At 31.4% G+C, this 15,027-nt stretch overlaps 1 protein-coding gene across 1 annotated transcript in view; it reads right to left on the bottom strand.

Moving 5' to 3' along the window:
* Positions 1–14,251, bottom strand: part of LOC133185339 (vacuolar protein sorting-associated protein 16 homolog) — a 765,182-nt gene extending 750,931 nt beyond the window's left edge. Inside the window, exon 1 of the mRNA XM_061320487.1 lies at positions 14,174–14,251. Within this exon, the coding sequence (XP_061176471.1) occupies positions 14,174–14,217 (44 nt within the window). The 5' untranslated portion in view covers positions 14,218–14,251. The remainder of the gene's footprint in view (positions 1–14,173) is intronic.
* Between the last annotated feature and the right edge of the window lie 776 nt (positions 14,252–15,027).

Here is a 15,027-nt window from a genome sequence, read left to right as displayed (position 1 = left end):
CTAAGAGCTTGACAAATGTCCATCTGCAAACCCCCCACCCCCCATCTTTCATATTTGTTTGATATTTTCAAAAAATTAAAAATATCATATTAAACAATATCAAATTATTCTTAACAATTTAATCTATACCAAATTAGTTTTTGAAAATAAAAGGCTGGCCATCAAGTGACATATGCTATATACTGACAAGCAGTTCTTCTGTCCAATTCCCAAATGAAACAGATGAGAACTACTTGATCAGAGATGCTCTAAAAGAAATGATTGAGACAGCTAGCCTTCCTACACTGAACTCATTAATCAATTAATATCTTTAACTGGATGCATGTCCACTCATTACTCCCAACGGATGAATGGATCTGCATTATCTGCTTTGTGGTCTGTATTGCATATTTACGTCATTCTATTAAAAGCAGAGATTTTTTTTTAATTTGTTACAAAGAATTATAAAAAGAAACAAAAACTTGTGTAATCTTCATGCAACATTTTTAATAAGGTTACTGCATGACTCTTAGATTTGTAGGGACTATCTACCATAAAACATTTTTTTTTAAAAATGCTTAAGTACAGGTCCACGTAAGAATCAGGCAATCGGTGATAAGTCGAATATTTCATATTTGGCCAGTATTTTTTCATATATTTACTTGATACAGTAGTAATTAAAATAAATCATGATTTTTCCAAAAAGGCACATCCAGGCTGTGATATGTTACTATAAATAGATTCGGGCATTTATGGGCCAAAATGTAAATTAAAAAAGAGGAAGTTCAGTACAGAAGTAACAAGTGTTGTTGTTTTTCATAAATTATCTAACCTTATTTTATTTTGAGAGGAGTCTGTATCCTTCTTGTATTAGTTGTCATGGAGTTGATATCTAGGTCGTATCCATAGCAACCATTGTAATTATATGTCAAGACATTTTGGATGTCACAAACATTGTGAATTTAAAACAATATTATTAAAAACAGCAAACACATATGTACCTTTTTACACATGGAAAAATAAAACAACTGCTCATTATTAGTTTTCCACTTTAAAAAGTGTGGAAAAATCAATTAGCAGTTTTTAATGAAAAGGAAAACTATTGAGAAATTTTGATAAATTGCTTGAAGTTTGACAAGATTTTTTCCTAAATCTAAGTGCATTGTGTGTAAAATTTAACTTTTATTGAATTGTTTCTTAATTACATTTATCACATTATTATGAATTTTTCTTTTCAATGTACCAAGTTTACTCTGGAATTAATTTTATTTCTCTAAAATAGTTTTGGAGAGAATTATGATTGGGATCGAAATTCTGTATATTAAGTACCCAACTTTGATGATTCCTGATTTTTTTTCTGTTTTTATTTTAAACACCTGTTAAAACTAAGCAGGCGCATCCAGTTTTCTTGTATTACTTTTTTCATATAGTGAACATGATGACCAATCACTGTCTATTTGGGTGATTCTTCTTCCTTTCATTTAGTTTTTCAGCTTTTACTGTTTGTCAAATACTGTCTAACGTATATATAACAACAAAGTCTGAGAATACATTATGCTACATGAAGACATAATTATTATGTATAAACAATTAAGTCAGAGTCTGTTGGTCTCTGCTAGCAATGTCCTAAAACTGTCAACTATTATAGATAAAATTATAAATTCATTTTCTTTGACTCCTTCTAAATCATACTACATGTGTATGAAAGGAATGTAAAGGATTTTGTTCAACTGCAGAAAATGATGCAGCTGCAACATTTGATTTACTGTACCATTATATGAGCAGCAATATGATATTTTTAATTGCATATTTAACAAATATGTCATGTTGTTCAACATACTAAACTAAATGTTTTTATATGAAAATTTCCAAGTTTATTCTTAAGAAATCAACAATGACCAATTTGCAAAAAGGTTTAACATGTTTATTAAATGTTAATAATTTACATGATTTATAAATTACATTGTACATTATACAAAGATCAAAATTTGTAGAAGAAAAGTTGTTACAATATCAGTTCTTTATAATCATCATTCCATCCCATGATTTTAAAAAAAAAAAAAAAAAAGCTCTATAAACAACAGTACTTTTCAAGCAGACATGCACATTCAAAATTCTGAACTTGATCAATTTAATATATGGACTTGTGGTGCTTCTACTTTTGGATGGTTTCCGTTGTTTTCTCATATAGTACTCTACACTCTAAATGGCAACTGGTATGCTATTCCCTTTGTTTACAACAGTTAATGTGCAATGTAGGACTAAAGTTATACCTACACTACTGTCACTATCTTTTATGATGGTTAAACACAACAAAAGGCACAAGATTCACTGCTCGATGTGATTTTAGAAAATTCTTTCATTTGTAAAGTTTGTTTCCTCCCTTTTCACTAAATTTTGAAGTTTGGACAGGAGAAGAAAACCTCGACTGTTTGAGAAGACCAAAGAACTCTTCTGCAACTTGAACTTGTCTGAAAAATTAAATGCAGTAGCATATTACCAAGTATTTTAAACTCTGAATAAGCATAAAAAATATTATGGAACAATTAAATTCCTTATCTCTAAAAACCATTTTTAAAGTCTTAAGATATTTTTTTTAAATGGTAGTTTAAAATAAAATAAATATCTATACCCATTTTATAAAATGGGGTTCTCCAAATTCATAGGAAGGACTTTCAAGAAAAAAAAATTACACCCAAGGGCAAAATAAAAAATACCTTTGTTTCCCCTAACGTGACCGACCTAATTAAATCCTGCCGACTGAAAAGTTTTTTTAAGAAGATAATTCAAATATTTTTTTTTAATTTTTATCAACTTTTATGAAATACAATTTCATCAAAACCCGTTCTTATTAGAAATTCAGAATGTATTTTCAAAGCTGCTGTCAGAAAAAAAAATATTTACCTACCTACCTACCCAACTTCAATTTCTAGGGTCGGGTTAGGGGAAACAAGGATATTTTTAATGATGGCCCAACTTTGAAATAATTTTGAAAAAGACCAAAAATTAAGGCACTTAAAGCTTAATGGAAAAAAGCTTGCTTATTATTTTTGGTTGACATCAAAAGGGTTTTCCTCACTGTTAGCTTAAAAAACTACTTACTTGCACATGTTGCATCACATGAACTCCTTTTTTGTGAGAAGATAATTTCCATATTTCAGCAGGATTCCGGGAAATAAATCCATAAATGTTAGATATATAATTCTGTCTTGAAATAACTACAATCAAGTGGTACATAGGCTATGTTGTTGTTCTCAAATCGAGTGTCGCATGACTCGAATAAGTCCGCATTTCCTCGCCAATATGACTTTATGGTTGAGAGTTTCAATAAAACTGCTGTTTGGCAACGATTATTTAAAGTGCGTTGTGTAACGCGAAGACCAATTTTCTTTGAAGTCTGTTATAAACTCTTGTGCATCTTTGATAACGCAGTCAAACTGTAAAACTATAACAATCCTGCCCAAATCCGCATATGAAAACAGACAGGTTTCGAGCAACCTGAACCCGATCAAATTTGATATCGCTAGATTTCAAGGAAAAAGATGTTTAGTTTGAAGTTATATATTCTTTAATTTTCAGTAGATTAATTAAACCAAAATAAAATGCCAAATTCGATGTTTAATCAATTTGATTCTGTTTTTTCGGCATCAGCGTACTTAACAACGGAGCGCCCTCAAGCGACAAATTAAGTCATAAATCAAGAACGATAACTGAAATTCACTAATATTGGAAGTAATTATCGGGGTAGTAAACGCTAGATTCGCAATTTTCCAAACTTTTTAAAATTTAAAATTATAGTTTTTAAACAGCTGTTTCGTTGTTCATTATCACTTTCTCTCATAACGTTTGCTGTTTTAATTTTTTAAGGTTTCAATATCCATACCATTGTATAGATTTGTACTACTCATGTTCATAATATTTTCTCAATATATTGCCGATTAAATTAGAACAAGCCTGAATATTTCCAAATCATTGAACATATGTAATATATATGTCCTGATGCATAACCATGTGAAGTTTCAAGTCAATTCTCAAACACTGACTTATCACGAAAATTTGATTTTGCCTGATTCTTATGTGGACCTGTACTTAATGATTTTTTTGAGATTTAATGTCAGACTGTGTGGTTTTAAGCTGCAGTTCATATAGAGAAACTGACATGCTGATTCCAGTATAACATTACATTTGTTATAGATTGCTGTAAAGTATATAATGAAAACCAGAAGTCTCTGATAAGACTGTAGCTCTACTAGTCTGTACATATAACAAATTGAAAAGGAGCACTTAATGGATTTGAAATTTTGCAACATGCAGCAATAAACAGAATTATGTATCTTAATGTAGTCTACTTGTGTGCCAAGTGCTATAAGAGGAGTAGCGTTATAAAGGAATTTCACATAAATTTCTATTTTTAGTAACCGTGGCAACACCATTCATTGAAATCAAAAACCGATGCACTAAATATGTATCTTTTTTTCTTTTTTCTTTTTTTTTTTTTTTTTTATTTCCGCTTTTCAATATTCATATAGCAGTATATTTATACAGATAAACATTGCAGATTTTTATTAAACATTCACTCTCTGACTCTTTCTTCTCACTCATTCACTTAGAGTATCACCTACATATATAATATATATATATATATATAAAATTCCATATATATATATGCATGATTACAAATTACAATGTTTACTATCTTTACAAGAAAAATAACAAAGTAAAAAACTGCAATTTTTCTTTATAACTGTAATACATAGCTGATTTTTTTTCAAATAAATGGTACCAAAATAACCATCTCTTTTTGAACTGAATGTCCTCCATATTTATCGAAAACAAATATTTTTCAAAGGTATAGTATTTACATGTTATATTTTTAACTTCATCAAATATCAAAGGTTTACAATTTCTAGATTTTTGGTATACATAATGTTTAACAAGCAAGATAATGACATTTAAAGCTGTATTTCTTTGCCAGAAATACCTAATAGAACATAAATTGGGTCTAGGTTTATATTTTTTCCAGTTTTTTCTAAAATTCATTCTTCAAAACAATCCCATATTCCCTTAACAGGATGACAGTAATAAAAAAGATGCTTCAAAGTTTCCTGCTCAAGATTACAGACCGAGCACAGTGGGTTATCTTTAATTTTAGATAAAAACAATAATTTACAAGTTCCAAGAATTCTATGTATGATCTTATAATTGAACCATTTGAGGTTTGAATCTTTAGTTATGTATTTCAAATTTGTAAAAAGATCTTTCCAGTTAAAGTCATTCTGCAACCCTAAATCTCTTGTCCATTTTACTACACATACTGGTTGGTTATAACACTTGGATAGAAAGAAGTTGTATAATGATTTACAGCCAGAACCATCACGACAAAGGAACTGAATATGTGTAGGAATAGATATTCCAATAACTGATGTTCTATTTTGTTTAACTTCAGGCCATTTTTTCAAAATGGAAAGTCTAAGCCCTTCATAATTAGTAAATGGTATCAAAACATCTTAATTAATGGATATACAATTAAAAGATAACAATTTGCCTTCAGTATCCAGTAGATCAGACACAATATGAAAACCTTTTGCATATAATTGTTTGTAAAAAACAGACTTATTTTGTACTCTGATACTACTGTTAAACCACAGAGGTTCATTCATAACTTGAAAAATATTTTCAGGTTCAAATAAATTAATAAATTCTTTATAATCAGAAAGAACTTCTTTCCAAAACATATTATTTGTTGTTTTACTAAAATATAAAGCATATTCTGATCCAAACTGTAAGAGTTTTGTAATATTACAGCCTGTAGATTCCATAAATACCGTATAACAGGTATTTTCTGCGGTTGTCCAATTTTTGCGGAATTTTGCGGATAGGACAAATCCGCAAAAATTACAATCGCAAAATATTTTTCAATATTTCTTCAGATATATATTTTATACATGCAAGTATGATAAGTGGTACGTATGTCATCGTTAGCGTGAAAATTCGGGTGTCATCGAAATTCGAAGATTTTAGATATCAGGATTTTTCCAAAACATATTGAATTAAAACGTTGCTGTAAATAATATCAATTTAATAAGTTTATACAAAAACATCTTTTCTTGTACCTATTTCTTTATTTTCTACAGATATACATGTACATGACAATGACTAAAGGAGATTTTGCAATTCATAGTCCAAACTCCGATAGCTGCAAACAACACATATTAGCTTTTCTTTCTTTCTTTAACACTTTTTTCAATCTTGTGTTTTATCTGGAGACCATAATTACTGCTTGTATACAATGTTCTCATGCAACTTTGATCAATATGTCTCAATGAATTTATAAAACGTAAACATGGGGCGCAGCTATCTGATAATTCTTAGAGATTGGTGATCATACCCAGTAAATAATTTTTTTGCGGTATAATGCAACCGCAGAAATTGAAAACGCAGAAATTAATTTTCTATCTTTTAGGGGTTAAATCGCAAAAATTTCCAACCGCAGAAAATACCCGTTATACGGTATTCTAGACCAAGTACAATCTGTATGTATTAACCTCCTGATCCAAGTAAGTTTAAGTGCCTTAATAAATGTTGGCAAATGTGGCATTCTAAAGCTACCATCATCAAAATCTAAAATCATTATATTTCGAGCTATTTTATCATTTTTATTGTTCCATACAAACTTAAAAAAAGATTTCTCAAGGTTTTTCATAGTTTCATCACATGGTTTTGGCAACGTTAACAATAAATGTGTAATTTTTGAAAGAAGGAGAGATTTTATAACTGTAATTTTACCAAGAGGTGTAATATGTCTCTTTTCCCAGTGGCTCATTTCTTTGTTTATATCATTAATTCTGTTAATAAAATTTATCTTTTCAATGTTGTCCAGACTGGCATTAAATGTTATTCCCAATATTGTAAAGGTCTCAGATGTCCACTCTAAATTATATTCCTTGCACAAATTGTCATTACAGTTAATTTTTGATCCAATCCAAATGACTTTAGTCTTAGAAAGATTAGGCTTTAAACCTGAAAATTTAGCAAACTGGAAAAGAAGATCTAATGCACTCTTCAAACTTTTTTCTGATCCATCCAAGAATATAACTGTGTCGTCTGCATACTGTAATAAGCATACTTTTTCCTTACCAATTTTTATACCCTTTATATTTTTATTTTGTCTAATAAGGTGACCCATTATCTCAACACACAGATTAAAAATATATGGTGAGACAGGGTCTCCTTGGCGGCACCCTCTACCTATGCAAAAAAATCTGGAAAAAATACCATTTTGTAAAACACATAATGTGGCATTTTTATATAAAACTGAAATCCATCTTATAAAATCATGACCGAAGTTAAAAAATTCTAAAGTCTTGTACATAAATCTCCAGGAAATAGTGTCAAAAGCTTTCTCAAAATCTATAAGTAACATCATCCCTGGGATTTGTTTTTCTTTTGTACTATGTAGAACATCGTATATAAGTCAAGTATTTTCTCCTATGAATCTTCCTTTCAAAAACCCCTTTTGGTTCTCATGGATTAAATAATCCAAAACACTTTTAAGTCTATTTCCAATACACGCAGATATAATTTTGTATGAAGCATTGAGGAGAGAAATAGGTCTCCAGTTTTTTAAATATTCCCTTGGTTTTTCACCTTTTGGTAATATAGACAAGATTCCCTGTTTCTGTGTTTTAGATAATTCTCCTTTCAAGAAACCAAAGTTAATAGATCGAAGTATAAAATCTCCAATATCCTTCCAAAAAAATTTAAAGAACTCTACGTTGAAGCCATCACTGCCGGGACTCTTGTCATTTTTCATATTTTTCAATGCCAGTGATGCTTCTTCCTTGGTTATCAGACCCTCTAATTTGGAAGCCGACTCCTCATTTAAGATGCGAATATTGTCCTTAAGTATCAAATTATTTAAATTTATATCTAGTAAAGTGTTATCACAGGAGGAGTATAAATTAAGATAAAAATTTTCAATTTCTTTCAGGATTTCTTGTTGTGAGGTAATTGTTAAACCATTATCATTAATTAGTTTTGGCAACACCGTTCATTGAAATCAAAAACCGATGCGCTTAATATGTATCTTAGTGTAGTCTACTTTTGTGCCAAGTTATATTAAATCAGACCAAAACTGTAGGAGGAGTAGCGTTTTAAATGAATATCACAGATATTTCTATTTTTAGTAACCATGGCAACACCGTTCATGGAAATCAAAAACCTATGCACTAAATTATGTATCTTAGTGTAGTCTCCTTGTGTGCCAAGTTATATTGAAATCAAACCAAAACTATAGAAGGGGTAGTGTTTTGAACAATTGTTTACAGACAGACGGACAGACAGAGAGACAGACGGACACCTTACTATCACATAAGCTCTTCTAGTCTCTGACTAGTAGAGCTAAAAAAAAAAAGTATTTTCTTGATTTAACATTTTTTTAATAAGGATACCGCAAAACTCTTACATTTTTTGGGGTTGTGTAATTTAATAGTACAGAGAAACAGTTTTTTTTTAAAATTTCAATTAAAGGTCACAGTGACCTTGAAATAGGTTGCAACACACCTTCTACCTAAGATGCATAGCTTGGCCAAGTTTGATGATTCTAAGTCTAATAGTTTTCTAGTTATGAGCCGGACAGAATTTTTCCATATTTGGCCTTAGCATTTTTTTTAAAGGTCAGAATGACCTACTTTTAATGCGCGACACACCTTCTACCCAAGATGCATCAGCTGAAAAAGTTTGATAACTCTAGGCCTAATAGTATTAAAGTTATGAGCCAGACACGAAAAAGCTAACGGATGGACAAACTGATGGACATGAACGCTATAACATAATACGTCCCGTCTTGAAATGGGCATATAAAAATTACATAGCTCACACCAACTAGAGATATGTCCATAGGACATGAATGCCCCGCCAATGGTATATTAGTAATGCAACATGAAAATTTGTATTAGTGTATGAAATTTCATGAGAATATCTTGAATAGTTTCTTTAAAATTGAAATCTGAAAAGTTGGATATAGATAATAAATTCTCACCAAATTATGTATAAATGCATAAACTTACATAAAATATCTTAAATGGTTTTTTTTAAATTAAGCAAAATGCAAATCTAAGAAAAGTGAGGTTAAGGTCACAGGAAAGTTCAAGGTCAAATGTTTTTGATGCAGTTAAATACTTCTCACAAATACGTATCAGCATATTTAAGTTTGATAAAAATATATTGAATGGTTTATTTAAAACTGAGCTAAACACTAATTTTAAATAAATGAAGTTAAGGTCAAAGGAAAGGTCAAGGTCAAAAAATGTTGATGCAGTTGAAAAGGTTACATCAGCATGTATTAGCATATGAAGTTTGATAAAAATATTATGAATGTTTTCTTTAAAACTGAGTTAAACACAAATTGAGAAAAGTGAGGTCAAGGTCAAAGAAAAGGTCAAGGTCAAAAAATGTTGATGCAGTTGTATAGCTCTCATCAATATCTATCAGCATATGAAGTTTGAAAAAAATTTCTTGGATAGTTTCTTTCAAACTGAGCTTTGAACAGAGCTAAACACAAAGCGTGATGGAAAGACAGATGGAAGGACGGAAGACGGACATGACAAACACTATATTCATGGCGAGGCATAAAAAATGTCATCTTTGAATAAGTAAGGCAAAGTCTTGATACTCTTGCAGGGGCATTCAACAATAAAAATGACAGAAATGTATGTTTCATAAAGTTGAATACTGTAAACCAATTATTATATACATTTTCCATTTGTAAATTGCCAGTTGAAAATTGGTCCATGACAAATAACAGTCATGATCAAGATTTCATGTTTCACAAAACTTTTAAAGTCTTGTTTTGTGATCATTAATCAGTTGTTTGCAAATTTTTTAGGTTATTCCAGGAATCTTGAAAATGGGGGCCTGACCAGTTTGGAGTTGGGGCCCATGGCCACACCCAAAAAAAATGATTTATTAAATCTTATGTATATTTTGGACACAAAAGGGGGGCCCTCTAAATCCGCCAGTGTTATTTCTTGCATGCATATAAAAATTGGTTTAAAGTATACACATGCCTAAAAATAGACAATATTTTACATCAAGTAATTAGTGCCTGTAGGATAACCAATATGCCAAATGTCACTAAGTGACACTGGCACATTGGTAGATGGGGGAGGGGACAAGATGATGTATCTCCCCCAAATAAATAAATACTCTTGCGTCCCTTATATCAGATTTATAAAGTACAGTACTCAATTTTGTGGTCCGACCTACATGCCTCAATTACATCAGTTTCACAATGAGGGAAGTTTGTGAAAATCAAATCAAGTTGTAAACCAGAGTCATGAGTTACTTTTTGTACAATTTGTGTGCATTTTAAATTCAAATGCAGATAGTCACTGAAAAAGTATATACACGACGGTCGTGTGAATAGCCAATGAAAAAGTAAGTACACGAGGGTCGTGCATAAAGACACTGCCGATTATCATCGATTATCATTTTCCCGTTTGCTAAAATGGGTAGTAAACCCGTTTTACATAAAAAATTTTTTATTACTCAACATCGATAACATATTGCAATTTTGCGTGTTGTATCGATGAAAATTAACTTAAAATACCAACAAAATTTTGACCATTGAATAAATATTTATCAATTGTAGAAAACCCGGGACTGACCAAAACCGGAAACGTTTACCCAGGACGAACCTCAAATTCCTGAGATAATGATAAGTGAATGTTAATTTAAAAATATAATCTCAGTTAATACCCGTGAATTAGGCCAGCTGTGCAGATTTTATCAAATTAACTGGTACAGTGCCCACTGTCCAATCAGTTCCGGCACACTGGACCTTCCGACCTCATATTTTATTCCCAAAAATTTCTTTATTTTTTATATAGAACAAAACACTGTATATTCCGACCACTGTACATTCCGAATTCCGGCGCTTTTTTGTCAACAAAACTAGATAATTACATTATGATTTCACCTGGGTAATCCGACATAATCACACAGGTGTTCCGTAATTAGCCGCTGGCCAGGTAACATGAATACCCCGTTCGGCCACAAGATTGGTCTACTTAGAGAGTAGTTAATTACATGTACTTTGAAAGTGTTTATGTAAGTTTAAATGATCAGTTTTTGAATTCAAAAATTAGGCAATCAATTCTCTTTGTTGTTATCAATTTTATTCTCACATTTAAGAAATAGTTTATCCACGCGACAGAAAATAAAAAGAGATATTTTGATTGCATTTACCGTACAGAATAAATAAGATTTTTAGCTTGAAATTAAAATCAAACATGCAGTCAGTCCTTCATAAAGCCATGTCGAGAAAAAAAAGACCATGGCGAACATAACATGTAGACAATACACAAGTTGAATGCAACATCTTGCCTAATAGAAAAAGTTTCATTTCCTGGTTAATATACACTGAATTAAGCAAGGCTGTGCACATAAAAGATTTGCGGGAAGCAAAATACCGCTTTAAGCTGCCCATTAAATGTTAAAATATTACGACTGTTTGATAAAAATTCAATCGCAATCACAATGTTTTAGAGATACGTCCCGTTTGTATGAAACGTCGCGTGACAGTATTAATAGCACAGTCTATGTTGAGAAGTAAACAGTGGAGAAAAATCGGAGAGAAATGTAGTGTAGAAAAAAATAATACCACTGTGTAAAGAAGGTACATGTAAACGAAATATTTACTTTAATATCTACTGCTTTAGTAAAATACTACAAATTAAATTGCAACATCTCAAAGCGATCGACAGTTCCATCTCTTTTGTCCATTTAAAAAAACATTGTATATTACTACAGAGGTAGAAATGCTAATTAACGAAGGTATATTTTATACAACAAAGAAACACACAATAATTATTATACCAATATTTTGACAATTAAATATACATGTACTCTAAACCTAATGAAAAATTTGTTTTTGAAGTCATCTGACACCAATCATAATGTTAAGAAATATTCAACACTGGGTAATCCGACACACTGTCTAATCCGACATTGATTTTATTTCCCGCAGCATGTCGGATAAGACAGGTTTCACTGTAATATCTTTATGAATCTTAATCAATACCCATGTTCCAAGCTAGCTCTACAGATATAATTCCTAACTAATACTTAATTACCAAGCTGGCTGTACAGTCTTTATCTTGTTAATTCGTTAAGGTACAAATTATCAATAATAACACCATATTAAGTATTAGAATTTAAAAAACAGAATTGTCAATTTTTTTTTACGTATTTGGCATTTATTTTTTCCTTTTGTTTGTTTAATAATTTGTTTGTGTGTAAAGTAGGTAAAATTAAATAATAATACTGATTAAAGCTATATATGGCATATCTAAGCTAAAAAATAAAAATTCGAGATTGAGTGTAGATGAACATGATATTTGTTATTTACGTTCAAATTAAAATTTCCCCCAGTTTTGAACTTGAATAACCCCACGTTTCTATAGTTAAACTGACTTTAAACTGTGTCTGATATTTAAATGCGGAGTCGCTAAATAAATTGGTTATTGTTTTAAATTTCTAATATGTATGAAACGCGATTAATTTAAACTGTGTAATTTACAGGACAGTCCTATCTTTATATAAAGTAATAAAACAAAGATCTTTTTAATTTTAGTTAGTCTGAACTTATCAAGAATACACCATATATGACTTTAAATAAATTCTACATTCTTTTTTCTGCACTCGTTTTCTTGGCACTATTTCGGAATATTTCAGTTTGTCCTGGGCTAATGTGTTCGGTTTTGGTCTGCAGGGCTAGACAAATAGCATTGCCCGATGCCCGGAACAACCAATTTTGTTTGGCGGGCAAGTTATTTGATAACTGGTACTTGCCCGCGGACAAGTGCTTTTCCAGTTAACAAAAAAAAATCGTACTCAAAATGTCGTTTTGTTTTACAGCTGTCAAAAGTTAATGAATTACAGAAGAATATCTGTTTTCGATGCAGTTGACTCCTACATCAAATACTCGGTAGGAACTCCTCTAGAATTACCATTCCATGTCTTGATAAAATATACACGAGAAGTAAACATGGCAGGTAGCGATGTCATGTCAAAAAAGTTTTAGAAGATTTTGGACCTTTTTATTGTTAAATATAAAATTCATGCCGTGAATACACATGATACAGAAACATATATTGCTGTATTCAAATTGGAGGTGTTGACTAGCTGGCGAACACACACAGTCATGAAGTCGAACCCTTAATCCACATTCAGGAGAGTTTTTCATAATTAAAGAATGTAGATACAGGTGTATTGTTTTCATTTAAAAGATACAGAGAAATGTCTAAGTACATGTATACACATTGACATGAACATTTATTTAAAATTCTATGTTTAATAATCAATACACAGCGCAGACGCAAGGAAGTCTCCGTAGAATTAGAAATTTCCCTTAATTTCTCCATCGGATAGTTAAGTGAATGTGGGTCGAGGTTTTAGTTTTAGTTTTGTGTTATTTAAGAAAAGGGTGGGACATGCATATTTTTAAGGAGGACAAGTAATTTTACGATGGTAACATGTCCGAGGCCAAGTTCTGAAAAATTCTATTTGTCTACCCCTGGTCTGTCTTGGGTATTAAGAAATTTGGCGATTATTTTAATAATGGATATTCATTTTCGCAATGATTGTGATATTTCAGTATTTTAAGTTAATAAACAACGATTTAACACAAGGACATTCCATTTGCACAATCGTCGTGTATTGTATTTATTAATCAGCTGTTCACACAACCATTATGTTTTACATAACACCAACTTATTATGTCATTCGTTGTTTTGTCCCTAGTGATTCAACTGATTTAAGCCTAGAAGCATTTTGTTAAGAAAACATCAGAAAATCTTTCTTTCTTAATATTATACTTTCATGTTAATAGACTTTCTTTACTATGCGCACGACGGTCGTGTATATATCATCGGCCGTGATAATCATTGAAAAACTTAATATTTGGAGTTAAAACTCTCAGCGAAGACAAATTTTGTTGTATTAAATAACATCTGTATTTTTTAAGAAATGAGCAAAAACCCGGTTTTCAGTTTCGAAATCCCCGACCCGGGTTTACTATTCATTTTATCGTAGACACACCTAATGTCACGTGCGGTTTGAAGAGACGGGTCTACATTGAAAAGGTGTATCTGAGCTTGCCCTAACGGTCGCACCGTCAACATATTATACGTACTTGTAGTATACGTCTCCCAAAGGGTTCCAGTCTGCTGTCGCCATTTCCTTCTATTTTCAAGTTTTCACTCTCCTCCCTCCGGAAAATAGAATATTGAATGTTGATCCCGATGAGTGTTGGTAAAAATGAATAAGGCAAACCCGGGTCAGGGCAAATTAATCAAAGTACTGAAAGTACTGAATCGAGGTGACGTCCTCCAGTAAAATGTGAAATCTATCCCCAAGTTAACTGGCTTATACAAAACCTTACATCAAGACAATGCACTTTGTAACTTATCTGATCTATAAAAAGACTGAACTAATGGGTGAATTTAAAAAAAAATGACCAAACACATATTTATCAACCTGCACTAAAAATACAGACAATGGGAATAAAATTCTATGGCACAGCATATGTCTTTACATAGTGTCTAAATACCTGCCAAATATCTCATTGATAATCTCAATTCACAAAAAAAGTTATGCCCAAAAATGATGCTAAAAATGTCAGGAGTGCAACACCTTTTTGTGACACTTTGAAAATTCAATATTTTTTGAAGATCTGTGGAAAAAATAACAAGAGGCCCAGGGACCACATCGCTCACCTGAGCACTGTGGCTAGGAAAAAAGAAAAAAAAAATCAGTTTAGTATTGAAAAGCTTAAATGCATAAGTGGTCCCAACCTACCCCTAAAAGGGAGTGGGGGGTTTGATTTGAACAAAATTAAATCTACACTTACTAATGATGCTTACATAATTTTTTGACTAACTGTGACATTTTTCTCTACAAGTTTGAACTTTCATTGTGGCCCCACCCTAACACTGGAGGTCTTGATTTGAACAAACTTGAATCTACACTATCTGAGGATGCTTCCAT

Source organism: Saccostrea echinata, unplaced genomic scaffold (assembly GCF_033153115.1).
Source record: "Saccostrea echinata isolate AGI-Se365-2 ecotype Australia unplaced genomic scaffold, CSIRO_AGI_Sech_v1 ptg000001l, whole genome shotgun sequence".
NCBI lineage: Eukaryota > Metazoa > Mollusca > Bivalvia > Ostreida > Ostreidae > Saccostrea > Saccostrea echinata.
This window is presented reverse-complemented; position numbering and strand designations above follow the sequence as displayed.